The following is a 27,129-nucleotide window of genomic DNA, read 5'->3' as shown; positions in this document are numbered from 1 at the left end:
TATCCAGAATATGCAAACCTTTGATCCATGATGTTGCATCTCATTACATCATATACAACTAATTTTAGCATGTGCATTCCTAGGGAATTCAAAAAGCTTTAGTTTTTGTTGATTATTCAAGAATCTTAGAATTTCCTAGAAATGTAAAAACATCTTTTTGTATGCACTCATTCATCCATGCATACATCTTCATTTCATATAGAAAAAAAATGCTTACACCATTTTTATCCTACTAGAAAAGACGACGACTCGCCACAGATACTTCATAAGAGCTAACAGACAAAAGATCATAGCAGATGTTGAACAAGAAAATGTGACCAACAAGGAGACTTTGCTCCAGTTCTAGGGGAAATGGACCAATTCGAGGGAAATATGGATGCAATCATGGATTACCTTTGATAATGGTATCAACGGTCTCTATGTGGTATTTAAAATTGGTATTTTTCTCATATGATCATATCCTCTAGGACTTGTGATGATTCTTAGAATCAAGATAATCATTTATCTTGGAGGTGAACATGTTCCTTTGCAGAAGTTCTTTACTCCAATACCTCTCCAAAGAGGTAAAACGACGATGGCAAAGGTATGGGGACTCGTTGCATGATCCATGCCCTCTATATTTTCGTGGAAGTGAGTTTAAGTCTTCATGTCCCCCTTCGTGGTTGTTATAGTGCTTGTATGAATAGGTGGGTAACCCCACCTTCGTTGGGGGTTACGATGCGGGCTCAAAAAGACGTTATCTGTTAGTTACAGGTCTAAGAGTCGTCGGTCATTGAAATTACCAAGTCGAGAACCTATTATCTTAAATTGTCATGTAACGACGTGGTTTAGCACATGAGGCCTAACAGGTTCCACTAAAGGTCATTCCAGTTGGCCTTTATCTATGTCAAATAATCATTTTCTCCTAGATGACCTCATACTATCTCTGGACGACCACCAATAGATCCAAAAGATTGTTGTTGATTTCTAAGTTGGTGGGAAAAATCTGAGGGATTCACGTATCCGAAAAAGGGTACCCCTAAGCATAGTAGGGGAGCCTTTCCTCTTTGTGGTTGGATGAGAGATTCGAGAAAGGAGGATGGCACAGTCACGTCATCCAATTAGTTGGGGTACAATCCTTACTAATTTGTTTGCTAAGGTGTGTCACTGCCCGAGATTTCAGATGGTCGTAGTCTCCTCCTGGGTTTGTTGTGGATTCACCATCAAATGTGTAACAAGTGCCGGTGGAAACACAAAGCTTGTTTCCAAGAGACCGTGCTAAATAATCCGGTCGTATTTGGGGAATCTCAACACTGATGAAACGTTTGACAATAGTTGTTGATCTACGACTCCTAGAGATGGGGTGTACATGCAAATCTCGGTCAAAAGAGAATATATGAATATGATACTTAGTATTTAGAATAGTATGTACATGAATTGTTATATATAATTTATAGAATGTGTCGAGGGTTTAGAAGCTATAGAATCTTCTCTTTAATATTTAGAATAATATGTACATGAACTATTATTTATAATTTATAGAATGTGTAAGGGTTTAGAAGCTATATAACATTCTCTTCAATAGTCTTCAAGGATTTGATCTGAGAAAATCTTGTAAACTCTATTATCTGACTGTCTTTAAGAATCAATCAGTCTTAATAAGTATGTCTCTAAGACATGCTTATTTCATGATTTGTCATACTTCTTAAGATTTGAATGACCTAATTTAAATCGATTGAGTCTTGACCTGAAACTCGCAAAAGGCCAAGGAGCAATATTTTGATCACAAATCACTTAAACTATTACCATAACTAAACGTGTCTTCTTTCATAGAATGTGGAACTGTACTATGTTTTCTTAAAAACGAAAAGAACAGATTATTTAAAAAAATCTATATAATCCCACTATCATTAGTTAATATAAAGCCAAAACCTACAGTCCCACCACATTACTAATCCTAATATACGTGGCTCAATTGTAATCACCTCAATATAATCCAAATATGCAACATTTAATCTTTTTAAATTAATTATCCTTATTAATATCTATCAAAAAACCATTAAGCAATCATGTATTTGGAACAACCTCGGAAAGAGCATGGATTAAGTGACAAATAATTTCTGGCTACTTTTGACTCCAAAAGATAATTTGATAATTGATATGTTGACCACTTAATCATGTTTATGTCTAAATGCATCCTTCATATCTTCTCTTTTGTGACACTGGCAATGGAAGAAACATTTTCAAGAAGAAAATTATTAATGCTGCGTATGAAATCAACTATAAATGGAAAAACTTTGATCTCTCAATATATTCCATTAATTCCTATATTTGATGCGTGGTTATAATGATTGATTGATTGATTAATTGGCATATATTAATTAAGATAGGGTTCAATGAACTGTGAGATTTGATGGAGTGGTTGCAAAGTGATGATGCAACTATAGTTTGTAATGCATATTTTAGGATATTATATACTAAAGCCAACTTAACTTAAGTATTGTTCTAAGTGGTTTTAAGTTTTGGAATTTTTTTTTAATTTATAAAAAAAAATTAATAATAAAACCTATTTGATTAAAATGAAGTTAAATTTTATATTTGAATCATATTAGTCACCTTTAATCACTTTTAACGGGTCAAATATTACTTCAATAAATTTATATTAATTTGATTTTTAAAAGTTTTAAAAAGTAAGATAAAAATAACTCCCTTACTATTTTAAGTTTAAAGTTCTAATCACAACGAAAGTTTAAACAAATTGAGATCAACAATTATGAGAAACCTATTGTAAATAGAGAAAATAGGTTAAATAGATGATTGTGATATGCGGTTAAATTTTCTTCATCTCATAAAAATTTAAATATTCTTTTCTTTAATAATTCTTTTAGATTTAACATGTACATAAGCTTCCTATCGAAATATATGAAATATATATTCAAAATTTCAAAGCATCCTTTTGAGAAAAAATCACAGGAAAATCTATATGTAAAAATATTGTAAATAAATTAATCGCCTGTAAATTGAGAATTAATGACAATAAAATATATATAAAAAATAAATTATTTTATTTATTTATTTATTAAATTAATAAAAAAATATTATTTTTAAAATATGTTCTAATAGTTGTTGGGGATTTGAGAGGATTTTTTTCAAAATTTTAATTCTCTTAGTAGAAAAATATGGTAAATGGATTTTTTTACATATATTAATTTAAAAACATTTTACTTAAAATCTCAAAATCACATTTATAATTTAATACTCTTATTTCTGATTTAAATTTTAATTCTCAACTATCAAGCAAACTAGCAAGAGACTTTCAGTATTCAAGCAAACTAGCAAGAGATTTATTATACTCTAAACAAATATTTTATGATAATAGATAACAATTATATTTTATGTAAAATCATAAGTATAGAAGTGATACAAGACACACAAATATTCTTAAACACTTAAGATTTCTAAGATATACAAAGATAAGAAATCTCAAGAACTTGTGCAGTAAACAGTTATAAAAAGTTTTAGCTCAAAGTTGTGTTCAATGTTGTTCTTGTTAGATGGTTAGTTGACTTCCTTCAAATCTTCAGCTCCTTTTATAAAAGGAGAAAAAGAGTCGTTAGAAGGTAATTTGCACAAGTGATCTTTGTTGAGAAGAAATTCCAAGAGAGACGTTGGAAGTTAATCTTATTAAGATCGTCATCCTTTGTGTAATAACTTTATCCACTGTGTCTTTCTCATACTAGGTATCTACCAAGATGTTGGGGCAGACTTAAGAGGTCATGTCAACTTTCCTTGAGCCTTGCACTAAGAAACTCTAGTTGACTTTTCCCATAATCTAGCTTTGACTACATTGATCTGCTTTGGAGACAGAGTACGGATCAAAAGCAAAGTAGAGTACCTTTAGCTCAAGTATTCAGAATCTGAGGTGTCACCAGAAACTGAGATACCAATTCTAAGACATCAGATTCTGATCCTTCAGATTCTAAGTCTTTTAGCTTCTCTTTATATGATTTTATCAAGGTTAGTTCTAAGTTGATTTTTAAGTTTAAAATCCTGCACACTTGAACATATATTAGTGTATCAGATTGTTTTTAAGTACTTTGTTATCATCAAAATCCAAGGGATATGAATAATTTTATTCCAAAAATCTCCCCCTTTTTTATGATGACAAACAAAAGTATTTAAGAATAATGGTTGGTCAGTTTAACTAACTTGATAACATCAGGGTTTAAGTTTATAAACTCCCACTGAGTCTAATAGTTCAAAGATTGAGTTTTGTAAGCTCCCCCTAAGTCTTATCCAAGTTATTTAAACTTATCTTGATAGCATAAGAAAATAATCTTCAAAGTTAAACACAAAAAGAGTTATGATATGGTACATATACATTTAAAAGCATTCAAAATGTTATTATCCTCTTTAAATACTCATGTGATTTTCTCCCCCCTTTGTCATCAACAAAAAGTTAAAACATGATAGCATATATATATATATATATATATATATATATATATATATATATATATATATATATATATATATATATTATATATATATAGAGAGAGAGAGAGAGAGAGAGAGAGAGAGAGAGAGAGAGAGAGAGAGAGAGAGAGAGAGAGAAAAATATAATGAAGAAAAGAAAAAATGTGTGGGAAAATTTTAAATTATGATAAAAATGAATAAAAGCAACTTTTGAGAGAGAGAATTGGCTAGATTGGTTTAAAATAATTTATTCGCTTCTCGAGACGGTCAAACACACTCCTTTCAGCTTCTAGAAATTGGAAACATCAGAAGTGATAATTGCAGTTAAGAGCTAGAAGACTGATCACACTGAATCACACCGTGTTTTTGACTCGGATTTCACATGTTTATTAGGTCTTTATTATCGTTTTGCTTGTGTTATGCTCTCTTTTATGTTGTTTTCAGATATTTAGCTCTTTCGGGACCCTTTTAGAAGAAACGAAGCAAAACGACCTAAAATTAGGGTTTCTCGGCAAATATTGTACACATGGCGTTTCACATGGCGGTCGCTATAGGAGAAGCCATGACTCATCAGCCCTCAACCAGGAGGTAACCGCCACATTCCCATTAAATTTCCCATTTCCACACATGGCGGGCGCCATGAAGGGGTGGTGGGCGCCACCTTTGCAATTCACGTTCCCACGAAGGAGAAGTTGAAGGGCATCATGGTCTTTACAAACTGCTGAACTCCTCTATAAATAGATCATTCCATTGCATTTCCAAATCATCCAACTTAGTTTACAACACTAAGACTATATTTATCATCTGTAAAAACGGTAATCCGTCACATCGGGGGATTATCGCACCGTAGTGTAATTGAGTTGGGTCACTTTGATTTTGCTGTCGTCTTCATCTTCAGAGTCAAAGGTTTATCTTCCTTGTACCAGATTTAAAGCCTTCGTTTGGAGCAGGTTCTTATTTAATCGATTTTATTTATTTTAATTGTCCACGCTTTACTTTATTTAATTTCTGTCCATGCTTTACTTTATTTAATTTTTGTTCACGCTTTACTTTATTTAATTTCTGTCCACGCTTTACTTTATTTAATTTCTGTCCACGCTTTACTCGTTCTTTACGCCTTACATTCTAAAACAATTTTTCATCATAATCAATATCGTTGTGTTTGTTTGTATCACTATGTCTGGCTAAATCTTTTAAAGGTTAGAATGTAAGGATCGCGGTTTAAGAGACGTTTCACATATTGAATCTATAGAAATACTTTAAAGGCTGTTTTGATTTTTAATTTGAGTTTTCTGAAACAAACTTGGTTAGTTTTAATTACTCAAGGAGTGCGAAAGCACCCTGGCTTAGTTAACTAGGAATTTTTATCACTTTAAGGAAAAACGATTTTTGAAACTGTTTTCGGACGCGTTGATAGATTTAAAATCAGGAAACTCCTTGGGTAAACTTTCCAAATCAAAATCACTTTTCAACTAAGCTTACGAGTCTTATTTCTTAAAAATAAGTTTACTACTTTAGCATTTTGCGCACCTTTTATAAGTGACAATAAAGAGTTATGATATGGTACATATACATTTAAAAGCATTCAAAATGTTGTTATCCTCTTTAAATACTCATGTGATTTTGTCTCCCCTTTGTCATCAACAAAACGTTAAAACATGATAGCATATATATATATATATATATATATATATATATATATATATATATATATATATATATATATATATATATATATATATATATATATATATATATATATATATATATATATATAGAGAGAGAGAGAGAGAGAGAGAGAGAGAGAGAGAGAGAGAGAGAGAAGAGACTGAAGAAAAGAAAAAATGTGTGGGAAGATTTTAAATTATGATAAAAATGAATAAAAGCAACTTTTGAGAGAGAGAATTGGCTAGATTGGTTAAAAATAATTTATTCGCTTCTCGAGACGGTCAAACACACTCCTTTTAGCTTCTAGAAATTGGAAACATCAGAAGTGATAATTGCAATTAAGAGCTAGAAGACCTAAAGTATTATGAATTAAAGATCATAGGTGATTAAACGTCCACAAGTAACGTATGAGACACTCAAGATCCTCTATAAAAGCATGAATCCCAGTAGAGTTTCCAAATCTTCATCCAACTCTTTCTCTTCTTCAAAATTAGCACTCCTTCTAAAGGTACCAGGATTAGTGTCTCACCATAAACAACTAAGATTAAGGAGACCAATACCACCACTGAGCATCATCGTCAGAAAAGTAAAGGAACCCAACCTTCTATGTCAAACACCTTCACCGAAGCACTCAAGGCAAGAAAGACTTTCAAATTCGAAGAGGAGTCTCAAGAAGAAGAAGAAGGTTCCAGCCAAAGTAGTCTTCTTTGATTCTGATGAGGAAGATGAGTCAGATATAGACTGGGAAACTTCTTTCATGGCTCGAGGATGGGGTGATGATTTAGACAAGATATTATAGGGGGGAAAGTTAATGTCATTCCGACTTTAATGAAAGTTTAATTAGTTTCTCATTTTTGCAATGATACTCTTGTTAATTTCTCTTGATTCCTTTGAACGATCCATCGAGATAAGTTTCAGAAATATTTAAGTCGTTTAAGCCCAAAGTAAAGAAAATTAGGGAAAGAGATTGTTTTTAACTTTACCAAAATACATGATAATTCCCAATAAATATAGCTCAGAGATTAAAACACATAAGCAACTAAAACTGAAAGCTTATCAGATATAAGTTCAAGTATAAAGTTTTCATCATTAAATAAAGTCAGTTTATGGGATAGAAACAAATAGGTTCTAAATCCTAAGCCTAAGATTTTTTTAGAAGCTCCGGGATAAACTTCAGATCAGAACTTATTTCCTTTTGCTTAGTAACCATAGAACTGAGCTGAGCATCCACTATTTCTCGATGACTTGCAAGGTTGGAAATCTGAGAGCTCATATATTGAATCTGATTTCCCATCTGAACATGAGAATTAGCAACATAAGTTAATCTTGCCTCAAGTTGAATATGCCTCTGACTAGATGAAGCAATAACTTCTGATGAGAAGCTTCTCATATTTTGTATGACAGAGTCAATAGAGGATTTGAAAGCATCCCATCTTGCGCATATGTTATAGTATCCGTGATGACATGCCTATTAAGGGCAAGATCTATGACCTTAAAGTAAAATCCATCTCTAAACTCTTTGAAGGTGACGAGAAACACAAGAAATTGAGGGTTTGAATTGGGTTTCTAAAAATGAAATCTTTTTCTACCCAACACAACAAACAGAAAACAAAGAACAAAAATAATGAAACATTTATTTTTATCCTGAACCGTTGTTAACTAAGCTACCTCTAGTCCACCCACCAAGGTGATTTATCCTTATCAATAAGGACTTAATCCACTATAATCTAACTTGATTATAACACAAAGACTAACTACCAATGTCTTCTTGAGTAATACTGACTAAACCCTAGTTACTCAAGGAAATATAATCGAACAGATTAAGATACAAAATGTGTTTACAAAGTGCTTCTAATAAAGAAAAATACACAAAGGAATTACAAGCATATCACACAAAATATATTCTATGAAGAGTGTGAACAAAAGTTTTTGTGTGTGTTTCTTTTCTCTTAAATGTTTCACAAAGTGCATTGTTCATGTATATGATAATTTCTTTAGAGTGTGTAGCACCTTTTCCATTCTTCCAAGTCTTCTTTATATAGGCAATGAAGAGACCCATTGGAGGGTAGAATTCATATACCAAAATGCAATTGTATCCTTGGATAATGGCTGGTGAAAATGGGAGACAAAATGGTATAATAGTACAGTCGTTACCCACAAAATCAGTATAGTTGAAGGAATATTTGATCTTGTACTATTTTTCTCACGTAAAACCTTCAGAAATATGGTCTTTAGAGTCTTGATCTAGATCATCAGAACCTGGTCTTCAGAGTCTTGTAACACAATTCAGAGTTATTTGAGTGTAGGGCTTCAAAGGATATCAACGTCAAAAGCTTTAGAGTAGCAAAGCTTTGGATGAATAGAAATCAAAAGCGTTGAGTACAGAATCCAAAGCTTGATTATCTTATAAGCCACATATCTCAGAGTCAGAGTTAACTATGTTCATAATATGAGGACATCACATATCATTCACTCAGAGTCAGAACTTGTATCTAGTATTTGCACATTAAACAAAATGATTAGGGTACAAAATTATTCTCTAAGAGTCTATGAATTGTTATCATCAAAACATAAGGCTAGATGCATAACCAAATCTTGTTCTTACAATCTCCCCTTCTTTGATGATGACAAAACCATAAATTTTGTTGAATAATTTTTACTTGGTTTAATCACATAAAAACATAAGAGTGAGGTTTGTAAGCTCCCCATGAATTTTATATTATTAAAATTATTTTTCAACTTAAAACTTCAGAGTTAGGTTTGCAAATCCCCCTGAGTATGAGACTTTAAATAATTTTAACACATAAAATATTTCAATCAGCATGAAAGAAATAACTTCCCTGAATAAATAAGTCTGGTTGAAATGTCTAAGTTTGGCTTAATGTATCAAAAAGTCTAATTATAAAAAATGTGTCTTACTTCAGAATCTAGTTTAGACTTGTATCAGAACTTGATTAGAAATTCACAATTTCTTATGTCAAGGCCTGGTTGGTAACCATCTTGAGTCAGAACTTGATTTAAAAACCATATAGGTCTTGTTAACCCATATAAGCATGGTTAACTCCTTCTGACTATGAAGTTCTGAAACTTCTGAAAGGTTTTAACTTCTGAAAAACCTAGTTAGCTTGATTGGAAAAGTTAACAATAATGGTGAACTTATTAAAAGTTCCCAAATTAGTGATAAGGATCAGAAGATATAGAAGTATCAGAATCAAATGTTCGGGATTCAGAAGAGAAATAATTATATTGAAATTGTGTTCACTCTTCTCCCTCTTTGTCATCAATCAAAAAGATAAGCAATGATAAAGACAAAGTATAATCACAAAAGAAACCTCATTTCATTCAAATAAAAAGATATAGAAGGAAAAAGAGAAAGACTTAAACATAAAAACAAGAAAGAAACAAGTTTCCAAAATCAGGTTTCTAAGAAGGGGTGGCAATCTAGACATAATGGCTTGAAGCATCCCTTCAGTCTTGGTGTTAGTCTGAGCTTGTTCCTTAAACATGCCATCTTGCTTGTCCAGGCGAGTCCTAATAACTTCATTCTCTTGCTTCAACTTTTGAAGAGTCCTCGGCACCAATGGAATGGATTCAACTTCTTCCACTAGTTTTGTCCCATAGATAGTTGCAATATCAGTTTCTAGAGGAGAAGTAGGAGGATATTTTGTTTCAGCTTCAACTTCATCCATAACTTCAGCTTCAAGAGTGGGAGGAGGCTTTGGAGTAAACATCTCCACAAGTGGATATGACTCTAGATAACTTGTCATGAAACCTCTTTTCACCAGCCTTGTAGCTGAGTTCCTTTAGCTCCCAAGAATGAGATTTCATCCATCTTCTAAACTCAGACCAATCAGAGTCACTCAAAGTAGGATTTCCATATTCTATGCATTCTTGCATCATAAAGTGAAGACGCTCATTTGTTTCTTCCTCAAATTGCCCGACTAAATCATATATTTCATCAAGGTCAATGACATGTTCAGATTCAAGTTCAGGTTCTTTTTCAGTGTCAGAGGAGATATTGATGGTTTGGTCAGATGAGTCAGGGGTAGAAGGTTCATTATTTATGAGGTGTTCCATGAATGTGTCAATGATTGGTTCATATATTTGGTTAAGTTGAGGGGGTGGAGTTGGTGGTGTTGGTGTGTATTCTAGAAAGTCAAGGGCTTCATGGATAGTGATTGTGATAGAAGAGGGTGTGGAATTGATTGTTTCAGAAGAGGAGTTTTTTGGTTGATTTGGTTGAGGGTCAGTTGGGATTGTTTCAGCTGTTGGTGGCTGTGTTGGTGGTTCAGATGGTTGTTTAGTTATTATAGTGGGGGTTGTTCATATGTGGTATTTTCATTTGGATTTAAAATTTGTGAGAGAAGTGTTAGTGATATTTGTGGTGGATTTGTCACATTGGTTTCCGATGTTATTGGTACAGAAGTAGTGATTGTTGAATATATAGTAGGTATAGGAGTGGTGATTGTTACAGATATAGATGGTTGCTTTTGGATGGGAGTTGAAATGGTTCCAAAAGGAATTGAAAGTGATGGTGTTGTAATTTGTTGGAGAGGAGTAAATTAAGTAGAAAATGAAGAACGAGCTGAATTAAACGGAGCCTCAATCAAAGGAAACTTACCATGAGGTCTGGTTTGAGGAGTAGACACTGCAGTTGGCCTAACACTCTTAGAACTAACATCTTCTGCTTCTGGTCCCATAGTGTTTTTCAAGATGTCAGAAGTTCTGGAAATCTTGCTTAGGGGTTTGGCTGTTCCAGAAGGTCCATCGCCAGTTGACTTGGACTTCCTCTTTCTCTTCAGAGAGTAGAAGTCAGGAGCATGATCTGGGAGTTCATTAAATGAGTAAGCAACTGGAGTTAAACATGTTGCTAGGAAATCAACAATGTAGGACTCCATAACTTCTTAAGGATCTTCCTTGGTGAAGAGAGGATAGTCAGCAATTGGAATTCTTCTAGAAGCAATATTCTTCTTATCCATAGTTTCTATAGGATCAACAACAGACGTGATCAATGACATATTCTTCAGATTCCCTCCTTTGAAGGTCTTCCTCACGTCAATCTCAACTTCCTTTGTCAAACCTACCTTTATTAGGGTTCGAACCATCTTGCTTTCAAAGAGGATGTCTAAAATTAATCTTCCCAGAGATATTCACTTTCTGGGCTTTAGATATCCATCTCTTGTTTCCCTGACCAGCTCCCTCAGATACTTGAAAAGTATATAAGGTATAGGGGTGGACAACGGGTCGGGTTAGGCGAATTCGAGCCAAAAAGCTTCACCCAATCCAAACCGCGGTTGAAAGATTAAGGCATATTTCCATCCTATTTTACATACGGTTTGAACTGATTAGGTTAGAACAGGTTGCAGGTTAATTATGACAGTTTTATCGGGTGATCCTATTTTTGGCCCAATAATACATTTGAACACTTTACAAAAATAAAATATTGTTGACCCATTAAATTTAAATAAAAAAAATTCTAACAAACTTTAAATACCAGACAGTGGCCAAAATAATTATCTCATGCAAAAGCAATAATAAATTCAATAATTTTCTCAATTTTTATACACTGAATTTAATAGACAAACTCAAACTTCTAAACTTTCAAATACACATTCATTATACATGACCACCCAATCTAAATGGCCAAAACAAATGAAAACCAATTCAAATTGCTACAACATTGAAAATAATAAATAAATATTTCATTTCTTCAGCAATTTTGGATCATCACAATACACTCTGCAATTCAAAAATAATTATAAACAAATGTAGGATTAGGATTAGGAATAGTATATGTGAAATGAAAATGAGTAATTGGACCTTTATACTATTATATCAAACAAACAACTATCATACTATTTATTATTTGTTTTAGTTTACCAACATTTTATCAATTATATTTATGATAGGTTTTCTCACAATAATTTAAAATATTAGTTAATGATTAAAACAAAACTAAAACATTAAAATATATTGTCATCCATGTAATTGTTACATCTAAAGTACTGAAGTTGTGACAGTGTAATGTCTCTAGACTCCATATTTGTTTCATCCCTACATATATGAAGACACATATTTAGAATTGATAAAAATATAGTCAAAATACAATAGCCCAAACCAAGTCATAACACCTTGCAAAGTACTACCTCATTACAAGTTTATTTAATGTTTGTTTCTGCACTTGGAACACTAACCTGTAATACCTTAAAAAATGAGAGATGAGAGAACATAAAAGAAATAAAGTAAAAATCAAGTTATAAATATTGGATCCTTGAATTAACAATAAAAAAAAAACATCTCAAAAATATGAATTAACAAATCAAAACAGCATAAAATAAAATAATATTTGAAAAAATCCTAAAAATTAAACATAACTAAATACTTAAATCAATAAAATAAACTTTAACCCTTACCTTCAAAACAATATGGATGAGAGGCGATAAAATGTGAATCTGATACAGAAAAAAAAAATAAACAAACTCAGTTAGAATACAAACAAAACTAAAGATTAAAGGGAAAACTCAAAAATCACTAAACAGAAAAGTATAAAATTTCGAAACTCTAAAGACAAAATTGAAAGATTGTGAGAGTAGTGATGGTGAGTGGTGATGATGTAGAAACCTTCCAAAACTAAAACAATAAGGGGAAAAAACAAAAATCATACTTTTTAAAACTTGTGGGAGTGGTGATAATGGCAGTAGTGGTGATGAATGTTGAAGATGGAATGAGACGAGGAGGGTGAATGTAGTAGTGGTGATGAATTTAAGATGGAATGAGAGGAGGAAGGTAAATGTTGGTGATATGTTGCAGATGAAGGAGTGGCTGCTTCTTAGAAGCTATTTCTACGGTGAAAGTGGGTGTAGTATATGTGACAATTTAAATTAAAATGAAGACGACTCTTACAGTATTATTGATTTTGATGGTTAAAGTTTGAAGATAAGATGTGAATTATTGATTAGACAAGTTGAATTTTGGTAGTTAAAGTTTGAAGATAAAATGTGAATTATTGATTAGACTCGTTGAATATAAGATTTATTAAAGATTATGTCAGAATATAAGTTTGAATTACTTTTAGAAATAAGATTCGTTATGGTATTATTGTAGGTCAGGTGGACCATTATCGCATTATCTTTTCTTTTGCCTTTGTAGGCCACGTACATGTAAAGTGTTAGGATATTTTTTATTTTGTCTCAAGTCCGTCTTGTACCATTCTCTATATAAGAGAATGAAGGTTGTTTTGAAGGGCATTCGAACTTGAAACCTCTCAAGTGAGAAACCTTGAAGTCTCAGAACCTCTTGTTCTTGTAACCTTTTGTAACTATTTTAAAATAAAATCATGTTGTATAATAGATTCGTTGTTACTTTCACATTTATTTTGACAACTCTAGTTATTAAAACCATAATTTTCGTTATTATCATTCTTACTTTAATTTTTACAAGAATTATAAATATTTTAAAGTTCTAGTATCAGATCTGACTTCGTTGAGATAGTTACTTCTTCATATATATATATATATATATATATATATATATATATATATATATATATATATATATATATATATATATATATATATATATATATATATATATATATATATATATATATATATATATATATATATATATATATATTGTAAGACATTGATAAACTAACAAACTTATAAAAAAATTTAACCAACTAATTGACAAACTTCTATATTTACTACTATGAAAAACATATTTAATTTTGGTTGGATATGAGGTGTTACCTCAATTTTCAAATGCGAGATAACGAAGTGCGTCATAAAACATGTGTCATTTTACCTCTCAGTTTTACTCCCACCAACGGGTAATGTGTAATGAGGTAATAGGTTTGTTCTTCAGGGAGATCCTTTTTGGAATTTTTAAATGGCGAAAAGACTTTTCTCTTCGGTTTTGACATTTAATCAACGACTAAAATATGATTAAGTTTATTATATCTAATATTGATTGTTTATTTCACTAAGCCTAACTGAACACATAACTTCCCGAATTGGCTTACAAAATAATTATATGGACAATTATGTTATATTTGAAGAACAACTTACACTAATGAATAATTTTTTAGCATCTTGTAACTCATCATTCATCTCACGTTCTTTAATTGTTAGAATCTCTTAAATGTTTCAAGTTCTTTACTCTAACACTTCCTTTTCTACTAATTCATTCTTGAAAAGATAAAATTTGATGTTTTGAAAAATGAACAAGTATGGAAGGAAGTTGAACAAAAACTAGAAATATTGGAGAAATTTTAACCATAAAAGAACATGAGATAAATGATGAGTTATAGAATGCTAGAAAACATTAATTATTATAAGATGTATTTCAAATACAACATGATTTTTTCATATTATTATTTACAAAATCAATTCAATAGTTTATATGTTCAAAGAGGGGTTACTCAAACAAAATAATCGTCATTAGATATAATAAACTCAATTGTATTTTCGGTCACTATAATGTCCTCTTGACATGTTCAACGAAACAAGATGAGAGTTGCACAAAGTATCACAAAAACATAATCTCAATAACAATAACTAAACTACAACATATAGTTTTTCATAACTTTGGGAAGTAGAACAATTAAACAACAACAACAACATATTCAATGGAACAAGATGTGTGTTGCATAAAGAATCACAAAAACATAACCTCAATATCAATCTCAAACTCAATCTCAATAACAACAACTAAAGTATAACATATATCTTTTCATAAGTTTACGAAGTAGAACAACTAAACAACAACAACAACAACAATAACATCAATAACTCAAAAACAACAACTATCATTAAACAACAACTCAAAAAAAAAACTCAACAAAACTACAACAATATCAACAATAAACCTATAACATCAATCTCAGTTTAAACAATAGCAACAATATTAAATTTCTAGGGTTTTAGGTTTCAATAACACCAACAACAATAACAACAACAAATGACGACAACAACAACAACATTAGTGTAACATGAATGGTGATCTTTGATGTACCAGATCTGTGAAGAAGAAGTGGAAGAAATTATTTGGGTATTTTATTCTGGCAAGTATCGAACGAGAACCGTAAACACATACCATCTTCGTATAGGGAATGATATGTGTTTAGGATTCTTCGTTAGGGTTTTGTGTTGTTGTTTTAGTGTGTTATTCTTAAGAAAGTGAAATTATAAGCTACAAGCTAAACTATTATATATATATATATATATATATATAATATATATATATATATATATATATATATATATATATATATATATATTATATATATATATATATATATATATATATATATATATATATATAAAAGAAACAAGTTCACCTCGGTTGAAAAATATAACCAATGTGAAAAATGACTTATTTTTGGATTAAAAATAAAATATGCAGGAAGGGGCTATTTTTAATGAAACTAAAACATAAATTAAAGTTTATTCATCGATTTTCAACTAAAATCGACATAATAGATTGCATATTTTTACAAGAAAATAAACATGACGCGTCCAGGAATTATATGTCGGTTTTTCGTTACGTGAGGTGAAATTGTTGTTATAAAATATATTATTTAATGGTTATATCATAGAGGATATCACCATATTCAGAAGATAATCGAAAGAGGAGATGTGAAGATATTGATATTACTAATAATTAACAATGTTGTTGAGCTACAAAACCTTTAATTCAGCCGAAACGTGATGGTCATACTAAAAATATAGATATTAGGTATATGATTGATTATGCTATTGTTAATGGAAGATTGCTAACATAAACTCTAGAATTTAATGATTTTACAATTGAACTTATAACTATGTTATGTTTTCTCTGAACATTTAACTCCTTAACTCCTTCAAGTAAGTTGGTTTGCATGAAGACTTGAACATATAATATTATTTTCAAAAAATTAAAATCTATTTAAAGGATTTATTAGAAAATAGACTATCATATAAATCTCAACTAGACTTTCTACTATATAAATAATATTTATTCCAAATAAATAAATTAAATTTAAACTTTTTAAAATGTTTAAATCATCTTTTAGGAAAACATATGATAGATAAGCTTATGGACAATCACTTTAGCCGAAAATATTATACTTTAAATGATTTTATTCTTGAAATTTAAAAAAGTTTTAAAGTGACTTTTGAAATTGGGGATTTTCTCTTAGATTAATTTTTATGATATAAACTTAAAGACAAAATAAATTTACCTTAACGGGTCAATATAATTAAGAATTAAGAATATATTTTAAAATTATGTTAACTCATATTACAAATTATTGATTCATTCAATTCCATAACTTAAATTTATATATGAACTCTTAAAATATGTTTGGGTATGTCTACTAATATACTACCTTAAGAATTTATGAAAAAAGTTTATAATATTGATTGTTTTGTTTAATTTCTTTTTTTAGGATTATTTATAAAAATTAATTATTGTGAAGACAATATGCCTAGGTATTAAATTTTGATGAAGACAAAAGAATATCAAGTTCAAGTGTCAAAAGGATAGAAAAGGCTTCTCAAGATCAAGTATCAAGAGTTATGATTTAAGTTATAGGATGAGAATGATGGAAATAGACATTGAACATGATGATACAATGTTGAAGTTCAAACTCATTCAAGTATCAAATTTATATACGTCATTGAATATTGGTTTAAGAGAAACTGGTCTTATTGCAAAGGTATTCGATTATGATTCATAATATGTATATATTTATATGCTCACAGAAGTATTGATCTTTTCATCTCAAACATTTCTAAGCATTCATGGATATATCTTGCATGACAAGTCCTTTGGAAAATTCTTTTTTAAGTTACACAATAGTATAATCGGCTACACTCTGTTCTTAACCGGTTACAAGTTCAAATTTTACTAGTTTTTTAAAAACTGATGAAGATGTAATCGATTATACCATTTATGTAACTGGTTACACAATCTGGAACTTTGAAAAAATTTAAGTGTGCATAATTGAAAAATGCATTGTTTAATCAACCATTACTATTTTAAACCAATGCAAACCTTCATGAAATATCTACCAACATGTACAATTTATCCAAGATGTTTCATAGGATGTATGTATATAAGGTAATGGTCATTCAAATTTTGATTCACCTCTTTCACTCAATTTTAAACAACAATTCTTGTTTAAGAGTATTTTTCTATCCAAAACCTTGAAACCTTTTCTGCTTAAATTGTCATATCATCGTAAAACGCTTATGAGCATTTAAGGTTATTATAATTAAATTGTACATTGAAAGAGAATATCAATTTATGTATTGAAATTGATTCAAGAATAACTTCATATATTTATATTTGTTCAAGAGTTGTATTTGATCACCAAGTGTGAGGTGACTTGATTTGTAATAAAAAATGGTGTATTTTCTAAGTGTTATAAACATAAAGTGGTGTGCTTTCTGGTTTATGTGAGAATAATCATAGTGTTTGATGGTTTGTGAAAATGTCTTTTAAATTGGGTTGATTCAAAGTCCACCATAAGTTTGATGTATATACGTTAGAAGATTGTAGGATAGTCTTTGTGTGAGACTGTAAAAAAATCTAACATAGTGAAATCATTCACGATGTGTGGAGGGACTGGATTACCCTTGTTTCGAAAGGGGGACCAGGATATATATTTGTGCTCATTTTATTTACTGTATTTTTATTTTTATGCATTATTGTTCTAAGTTCATACACTTTATTTCGTAAAAATAAAAGAATAAGAACATCTGCAAAATAACAACAAAAGTTCATAAAACCTAATTCAACCTCCCCCCCCCCCCCTCCCTTCTCGCTCTTAGGTTGCATTATATAATTACAATAGGAATCATAGCAGGCTAAAGTAACTTTCTCCTCGATCCGAATAAATATGGCTTTCGCAAAATCATTCTTGACAGATGGTCTTAGCAACAACAAACCTTCATGCTCTGTTAGTGAATACTATGATTTCTGGAAGATTTGCATGCAGATATATATAGAGGCACAAGGAGAGGAAATATGGGATGCGGTTGAAAATGGTTCATACATTATTAAGACGATCATTAATGAAGTAGAACATGTAAAGGTGAAAGGCTCTTGGAATGATGACGACAAGAAGAAGGTGATATTTTATAAAAAGGCAAAGAACATTCTTACATCTCCACTAGGTATGAACGAATTATTTTGTGTCTTAAATTGTTCAACATTAAAATAAATGTGGGATACTTTAGAAGTAACATATGAAGGAACGGTAGAGGTAAATAGATCCAAACTAAACACTTTATCACAAAAATATGAAGTGTTTATAATGCAGCCCGATGAATCAATTCTTGATTTGTAAAAGAGATTCCCTCACTTAACAAATCATTTGATGGATCATGGAAAAATATTTACAAATGATTATTTGAATCTCAAAGTCCTTAGATCATTGACAAGGGTATGACAACCAAATGTAACAGTAATATCGGAGAAGAAAAGTCTTTCCTAATTGTCTTCTGCCGCATTGTTCGATAAACTTCAAGAGCATGAGATGGAACTTGAAAGACTAGAAAAGCATGAAAATCTAGAAAAGAAACCCAAAAATCTTGTCTTAAAAAACTAAAGTCGAATATCATGATAGTAATTAAGAGGATGACTCTCAATCCACTGGTGATAAAAATGATGCTCTAATCAAGAAATTTAAAAAGTTCTTTAAGAATAAAAGGACAGAGGAAATCAGTAAAAAAGAAGCATCAACTTTTAAAAGGAAGATTACCTGTTTTAAATATGGAAAAAGAGGACATGTCAAAAGTGAATTTCCTATACTTCAAAAGTAGAATAAAGTCAAAATCAATAAGGACAAATGACCAAAGAAATCATATGTAGAATCAGATGACAATGAGATAAGTTCATCTTCAAATGAAAAGCAAGAAAACACGGAATTAATGGCTTTATGCCATTCTAATGATGAAGGAAATATGGAAATTAATGATATACCTTCATACGATGAATTATAAAATGTTTTCCGTGAATTACATGAGGAACATTTGAAAATTTCTAGAAAATGTTCAAAGCAAAAGAAAATAGTTGTATATCTAGAAAGTGAGGCTAATGACATGAAAATGGAATTAGACCAAGTCAAAAATTCAGCATGTACTAAATTTCAATCTCTTGAATCTAATATTGTTGAACTAAAACAAGTAACTAAGAAATATAAAAAAGTTCAAATTGGTTTGGAGAATGTGTTTAGTAAATAAAGATATTCTAACGATAAATGTCGACTTGGGTGCTCCAAATTTGATAAACTAAGCACAAGTCAAACTATCTTTGTTAAGGCTACTTGGAATCAGTTCAACAATGTGGAACCAAAGGTGTAAGTCATCCTAAAAGACCTTATGTTAGAAATACAATTTATAAAAGGAATCATATATTTAGACCTACATGCTTTCATTGCAATACAAAAGGTCATACTCATAATTCTTGCTACATAAGAAACTATGGTGTTCCTTATGGTGAATATGTATGGGTAAGAAAGGGAACTAACCCAAGAGGACCCGAAGAATATTGGGTACCTAGAAAGTAATATGAATTGTTTTTATAGGTACTTGAATATCATATGCTAATATTGTCAAATTAAGATTGGTTGTTCAAGAATCAAGATACAATAAGACCATGTGATATGGTAGGATTAAAGTTTCATTTGATTAAAGATTATTTGAAAAACATCAAAATTGATATCATCATTGGCATCAAATCATTATGAAGAAGAGTCAAAGCATGAATTGCAAAAGAAAGGAGGAGATATACAAGACGTAATGAAATTAACTCTCATTGTTCTTCAACAAAATCAAGGTACATATTATTTATCTCTCATTATGCTAACATGCTAATCACATAATACTTGTGAATTAATTCATTTACGAGCATGCATCATGTGCTCTCTTGAGTATCCATCCATATTGTCCTTAATCCAAATTTATAAGTGATCTATCATGTGTGTATTATGTTCTCATAAGTCATTGTTGTATAAAATTAAGAATTTTTTAAAATTTCACAGTATGTAACCGGTTACATGAACAGAGTAATTATTACCATTCAAAAAAACTGGAAATGTTCTACATCCCCGACATGTAGCCGATTACACCTAACACGTAACTTGTTACACCCACGAAAGTTTCATCTTTCTCTTATTTTATGGTTAACGTAAGAATATGGCTCTTGGTTATGTTATTTCTTATATGAAAATCTTTTGATCCTATCCATGATTATCTCTTCTAAGTGTATGCATATGTATATGCCTTTGTATCATTACTATGACATTATCACACATCTTTTCCTTATTTTTGATAATGTCAAAACAGGAAGAAATAATGTATATTGGGTTTTCTCTTTTGTTTCAAGTTCATATACAAGTATATGAAGTATAGAAGTAAAGGATTCACAAATCAAGTGGGAGGCACATATTTTAAGGGGATGCACATGTAAAGAATGAGATTCTTCTAAAGGAAATAAAAAACACAATGTCAAGTTTTTATCGTCATCAAGTATCAAGAGTTATCTCAAAAGGATCAAAAGGATCAATATTATCGTACCTCGAAAAATGAGAACGACCTCGCAAAGCGCAATCGCACGCTTGCGGGATGGACTTAACAGAGTTGCCATCGATTTTTATTTATTCCCATAGAGGGAAAGGGAAAATGTCGAATAAAACCCCTAAAGAAAGACAAGGATAAGGTCATCGCAACCAAAATCAGGGTTCGGGAGTCGGTTACGTAGGGGGAAGGTATTAGCACCCCTCACGTCAGTTGTACTCAACGGGATCCGTTTGGTTAGTTGTATGTGTTAGTGTTTATTTATAATTTAGGCTTCTCGAGTTATTAAAAGGGTAAAGAAGAGGACAAAAGGTTTATTTTTTATTAGTGGGCCTGACAAGATTTCGCAATCCTGCTCCTACGTATCTCAAAAGAGAAGTCAAGGCACACGTAGTTCTGGGTAAAAAAAGTTTGTTTGTTGGTCAATTTTAGCGAAAGCTGTCATACCCCAATTTTGTCCGGCCATTTTGGTTTAATCCATGAGATTTCTTTGTTTCAAAAGTCTCATATTTAGAATTTGCATTTTTTAGAAAGATGTATGTGTTTTTTTTAAATTAAAAGTCTCATGTTTAGATTTTTTATATTTAAAATAGAATTGTGTTTTTTAATTAAATGTCCCATGTTTAGATTTTTGTATTTAAAATAGAATTGTGTTGTTTTTAAATTAAAAAGTTCCATATTTATATTTTTGTATTTAAAATAGAATTGTGTTGTTTTTTTTTTTTAAATTAAAAGTCCCACATTTAGATTTTTGTGTTTAAATCAGAATTGTGTTTTTTTTAAAATTAAATTACTATACTTAGTTTTTGTGTTTAAGATTAGAATTATGTTGTTTTTTAGATTAATTCATTATACTTAAGTTAGAAATATATTGTTTTTAAAATTAAGTCATTTTACTTAAGTTAAGAAATATGTTATTTTTAAAATTAAGTCATTATACTTAAGTTAGAAATTTGTTGTTTTTAAAAATTGAAATTGATTAGCATAAATAAATATTGAGTTAAATTTTGAAAAGTTTAAAAGTTAATTACATAATTAAAATTTAATTCAATCAGTCCCAAATAATCCAAACACACATTTTATCCTTAAAAAAAATTAAACTAAATAGTTACATCTCAACTAAGTGAAATTTGCTGCAAAAAGGTCCCTAATTTACACCCTACTCTTTCTTCCCATTCCATCAAAGCCACCTCAGAGCTGTAATCTACAGAGCACAAAAATAGCTTATTTTAAAAGCACTTTTTAGAAGCGCTTAAGAAACTGCAAAACAACAAAATAAATCACTCAGTTTGAAGCTTTATTCAGAAGATTAATTGAAACATCTGAAAAGGCATTGCAACACTGGCTTAAACAAGAACAGATCAAATCCCACATAATCTGGGATGAGAAAATCAAAAAGAAACAGGAGTGTTTTAAGGCTGAATCTTTTCTTCATAATAACAACAGATGAGAGGTTAACAAGAACAGAGAGCAAAAGCAATTCTTCAAAAAACAAAACCACAGCAAGAACAGCAATAATACAGTAACAATATTTTTCTCAAAAAAACCTAATCAAGAACAACAGCAGATGCACAGTAACAAATTTCTTCTAAAAACCCTAAACCACAACAACAACACGGAGGCATTTTTTCCTAAACTAGAACGGCACGGCAAGAACAACAACAACCGCACAGCAAGATTTTTCTTCTAAAAACCAAGATACACCAAATCAGTGAAGAAGAACGAAGAGAGGCGAAGAAGGAAGCGGAACGAAGCTTACCGTGGACCAGGAGAAGATCTTGCTTGAAGAATCATCGGAGTTCTAATAGACGAAGGTATTTCGACTTCCACCATAGTGTATAATAACGTGATAATTGTTGAATGAGTGCATCTCTCGATTATTATTTAGGTTATTCGTCTGAACTCCTTGCATTCTATGTCTCTCTATTCGTGTGCGATTTGGTTTGAGTAGTGGTTTTTAATTTGAGAAATTTAGGGATTTAGGGTATGACCGAGGGTTGTATATGCGTGTTCGATTGTGATGCTCATAGGGGAGTTAGACTGTTTTTCTTCTGGGATCTGAGTTAGAAACGCATTTGTGTTGTTTTGAAGAGTGGAAATAAAAGCTTTGATTGAGGTGGTTTAAGAGAGAGAGAGAGACGATAAGTGCAGGAGAGGAAGAGTATCACCTATTCGTTTCTCATTAATACCCATCATTACATTGTTTTTCTTTATTGGATACTTATCACCATTTATTGCCTTGGGGTTATTGATAAAGTAAAAGTTGATTTAGAAATTTGATTTTAGAATAACCGTTGGTAACGGGAGTTCTTCATTTGGATATGAGATATATTTATTATTTATTTTATATCTTGTCGTATAATGTATTTTATTTAAGGCCAGAATTTTTATTATTTATTTTATATCTTGTTGTATAATGTATTTTATTTAAGGCCAGAATTTACAGTTTCCTTTTTTCCCAAAAATGCCTTGGTACACGGTCCATTAGTATAGGGGAAACAACCGCCGCCCTTTCATTTTCTTTTTTGTTTTCCTGTACGTACTCTAGGTTTTAGATTGTATGAGTAAGAAATGCATGCCCATTCATTTTCATTAGTATTCATTATCAGCAAGACCTAACAATAATTAAATAGGCCTTATACCTTTGGGCCCAATCAGTCCTTATGAATTTACATCATTTTAAGATAAACACCCTTTAGATTAGTTAATTAAATCATGATTAGTTAAGTTAATTTATTCAATTATATTCGTTGTGAAAATAATCAACTTAAATTTATTTTTTATGGGGTGATTTTTAATCAAATTAATTAGATACTTAATCGATTTTTATTGTACTAACTAACAAACCTTGATCAAACTACTAACTCAATTAATCCTATAGATTCAAGCTTATAAAATTCTGAAATCAACATAACTCTTAAGAACAAACATTTAATTCTAAATTTGAGATGAAAAAGAATATAGGAAGCGTCCGCTTCACTATTTCTCAATTTCTCGAACGATTGGCGTACGCCATATTGCTCGAATTCTTGTCACCAGATTAAGACATCAAACCATAACATTTCAAATCATTTCTTTTTAATCAACTACAAATTCCAAATTCTTTTAATTATTTTCGATAATTAAGGATAGGAGGCGTTCGCCTCACTATCTTTCGATTATTTGAATAATTAGCGTACGCCATATTGCTCGAATTTTCGTCATTAAATTAAAACCATAAAAACTCCATAAAATTAAAATCACTTCCCCAAACCAATTATAAATTCTAAAAGCTTTATTTTAATAATTAATCTTTGGATGAAAAGGAGAATAGTAAGCGTCCGCTTCACTATCTCTCGATTATTCGAATGATTGGCGTTCGCCACATTGCTCGAATCTTCACTACAACAAACAAGACCTTAGACAGCGCTTTTTTTAGCCTTAGACAGCGCTTTAAAGCGCTGTCTAAACCTCCGCTGCTAAAGGTTTAGACAGCGCTTTTTTAAAAGCGCTGTCTAAGCCCCACCCCGTTAGACAGCGCTTTGGCCAAAAGCGCTTTCTAAGACCCTCCTATTTTAATTTTTTTAGGTATACCTTAGACAGCGCTTTTCAAAAAGCGCTGTCTAAGCCCCCCCTTAGACAGCGCTTTTGCCTAAAGCGCTTTCTAATCCCCCCTTAGACAGCGCTTTTTACAAAAGCGCTGTCTAAGGTATACGAAAATTTTTGAAGCTTTTATTTTAAACCACATTTTTTCCAGGTTTATAAAGCAGAATTTCTACCTGTTTTCAACCAGATTTTGACAGACAATTATCACATTTTATATATGCCATTTTGGCCTTTTTTCTACCAATTTTTGGCTAACAAATATATATATATATATACCAATTCAAACCAATTTTGCCTTAAATGTATCAAAATATATACAAATTTATGTACACATTTACAAGTCATTACATATACTACAAATGTACACATTAATTACACAAATTTATGAACAAACATTGAGCTCTATCATAAATTGACACCACTCCTCTTTGATTTCGTCCACTTGATCCTTTGTATAAAATGCACACTTGAATTCCTCAAAGTATCCAAAGTTTCAACATACTTTTGAACTCTTTTTACCTTCAAAAAATATTAACAAATTACAAAATTGTTACACTAGAAGAGACTTAGTTATTAGTTACAAATTAGTTACAAATTGAGAGTTAGTTACAAATTGATTACATTAAACAAGATGTAGTTATACTTTTAGCCTAGATAAACCTCATTATATACTAAACTTTCATTTTGTTCCTTACAAAATTTATTAAAGTTTCTCACATTATTTATATTCATTCTATAGTTTTTGTAGTTTCTATCAAGAATCATAACAAATTTAAGCTATGAAAAAATAAAAGCAATATTTTTGTCACAATAGAACATTTACCTGTATTTTCCTCTGCAACTTAACATCTCCATCAGCAATTACACCATCCAATCTAAGCAATTGATTCATCAACTTCTCAATCAATTTAAGCAAATCAGCCTCTACAACTTTCCCACCTTTATTAATTATTGTTTCAAGAGCAGACACCTAATTAAGAAAAATTTCATATCATAACCGAATTATTCAACCATTAATACCAATTACAATCACCAACCATATTATAAAATTAAATTAAATTAAATGTAGCTACCTGTCCTGCAAGCCTATCTACATCCAAACTAATTTCTGAAATAGATTTTGAAGCTTTTTCCATAGTCACATTCTTTCTCATTTCTAAGTACCTTTTCTCTTTACTAATAGGATCTTCCATTAACACTAACTTTGATTTATCTTTGACTCCTACAACGTCAAGAAACTCCTTTGAAACTCTCTCTTTGTTTTTATAAAATATCTTCTGGTCTTGGTGGTGTAAACCGGTTGGACCGGTTAGCATTTCTTCAATTCCCCTGTAACAACACCAAACATAATAAAAAATTAATACAAACTTTAATTATGAGATTGAGAGAGAAGAAGCAAGTTGTTTTCTCATTTGATGAGCCACTTGAGGCATATTTAGATTAGCTTATCTGAACTCATCTCCCAACACAAGTAAAACTATTTTGCTAGATATATTACCAGGACAACTAAACATATATAAAAACAATTCAACATTATTTTGTTAATTGCTAGCTTATTTGAGTTCATCCACTGCCTCTTAATTTGATAAGCACTAAGCTGCTTATCCAAAAAAGCACTTATAATCTGCTTATCCAAAGAAGGAAGAAAGGATATACAATACTTACTAAAACTAATCCAAAATTATGAAACCAATTACAAAACCAATGTGATGTGAGCTTTATGATGGAAAAAACCACCATTCATGAACCCTAATAAAACCCACCATAAACCAATAAACCAAATCAACTCACAGATTATTAATTCAAAGTCATAAAACTAGCATCATTCATACAATTCCATACAATTCAGAATGCAAAAAATATATATATTAAAATTCCATTACAATAACTTAAACCAGTTCAACCATAACAAAAACATTTTTCAAAAGTAAAACAAATCTAATAGTCTTGACATAACAAAAATTAGAAAAAAGCTTAAACTTAAAACCTCCTTCCAGGAGCACCAGCGCCGCCACCACCGCGACCAAAGGGGATCGGCTGAACTGCAACCGGATCAACCTGGACGACGCCGGGAATCTCAGACATACCGAGAGCGGCAAGCATTTCAAGAGTTTCCTTATCGACTTCGATCTGGTCAGTCCTAATGGCAGAGACTTCAGGAACAAAGTCCATACGACGTTCACGTTCCTCCTCCTGCAGCTTCAGGGAGATTCCGCGAACCGGTCCTTTCTGGATACGCTTCATAAGGTGAGTGGAGAATCCTGCAATCTTGTTTCGAAGCCTCTTTGTTGGAATCAGAGCAACCTCCTCTAGAATCTTCTTGTTGGTGTGGAAATCCAGAGTCATTCGAGAGTAGTACCTCTCGATGACTTGACGGGAGGATTTCTTCACGGTTTTGGTACGAACTCGCCCCATGGTTGCAACTTCTTGTCGGTGACTGCGAGCGGCTGCGGCGGCAGTAAGGAGCAGAGAAGCGCAGGCTGATTTAGGGTTTGTGGCTGCAAAGGATGTTGAGAAGAGTTACAGAGAGAAATAAAAGGATTTGTGGAATATAATGGGCTTTTAGAATGGGCATGGGCTTTAAGTAACGATTTCGGGAGAAATCTTCCAACAACCCATTATTGTTATTGTAAGCTGTGCATCAGCCAGAGGGTATGCTTTTGGATTCACTGTTTCTCCTTTCTGCAAAACAAATTAAACGAATCAAAATAATGAGAGACGGAAATGAATGAGAGGGAGAATAAAAAAAATTAAGGTACCATTTTCTGTGCTCTGTTGTTTTGTGTGGATTGTTGACGGGGAAGAAGAGAAGAGGCTAGGGTTTTGAGCGAGGGAGGAAGTGCGCGCAGCAGGGTTT

The 27,129-nt window shown here is 31.3% G+C and overlaps 2 protein-coding genes and 1 long non-coding RNA gene across 3 annotated transcripts; all 3 read right to left on the bottom strand.

Moving 5' to 3' along the window:
- Positions 1-12,067: 12,067 nt before the first annotated feature.
- On the bottom strand, positions 12,068-13,050 carry LOC127115434 (uncharacterized). The gene is made up of 2 exons (XR_007800730.1): positions 12,788-13,050; positions 12,068-12,575 (listed from the first exon to the last, which is right to left on the bottom strand). It is a non-coding gene; the product is annotated as an uncharacterized LOC127115434 (long non-coding RNA).
- An 11,489-nt stretch (positions 13,051-24,539) lies between these two features.
- LOC127091685 (BAG family molecular chaperone regulator 1) lies at positions 24,540-25,645 on the bottom strand (the record flags this gene model as incomplete). The annotated part of the gene is made up of 3 exons (XM_051030370.1): positions 24,540-24,791; positions 25,096-25,242; positions 25,346-25,645. Coding segments are annotated over 3 exons (561 nt in total), but the record flags the coding sequence as incomplete, so codon positions are not given.
- Positions 25,646-26,116: 471 nt separating this feature from the next.
- Positions 26,117-26,917, bottom strand: LOC127115535 (40S ribosomal protein S17). Its single transcript, XM_051047059.1, has one exon. The coding sequence runs from the start codon at positions 26,685-26,687 to the stop codon at positions 26,253-26,255; it is 435 nt and encodes a 144-aa protein (XP_050903016.1). The 5' UTR covers positions 26,688-26,917; the 3' UTR covers positions 26,117-26,252.
- Between the last annotated feature and the right edge of the window lie 212 nt (positions 26,918-27,129).

The sequence above is a fragment of the Lathyrus oleraceus genome, chromosome 1, assembly GCF_024323335.1.
Source record: "Lathyrus oleraceus cultivar Zhongwan6 chromosome 1, CAAS_Psat_ZW6_1.0, whole genome shotgun sequence".
NCBI classification, from domain to species: Eukaryota; Viridiplantae; Streptophyta; class Magnoliopsida; order Fabales; family Fabaceae; genus Lathyrus; species Lathyrus oleraceus.
The sequence above is the reverse complement of the archived record's forward strand: the minus strand, read 5'-3'. Positions and strand labels throughout refer to the sequence as shown.

Coding starts and splice junctions, on each gene's coding strand:
- LOC127115535 (XM_051047059.1), bottom strand. CDS start 26,687: ATGGGGCGAGTTCGTACCAAAACCGTGAAGAAATCCTCCCGTCAAGTC.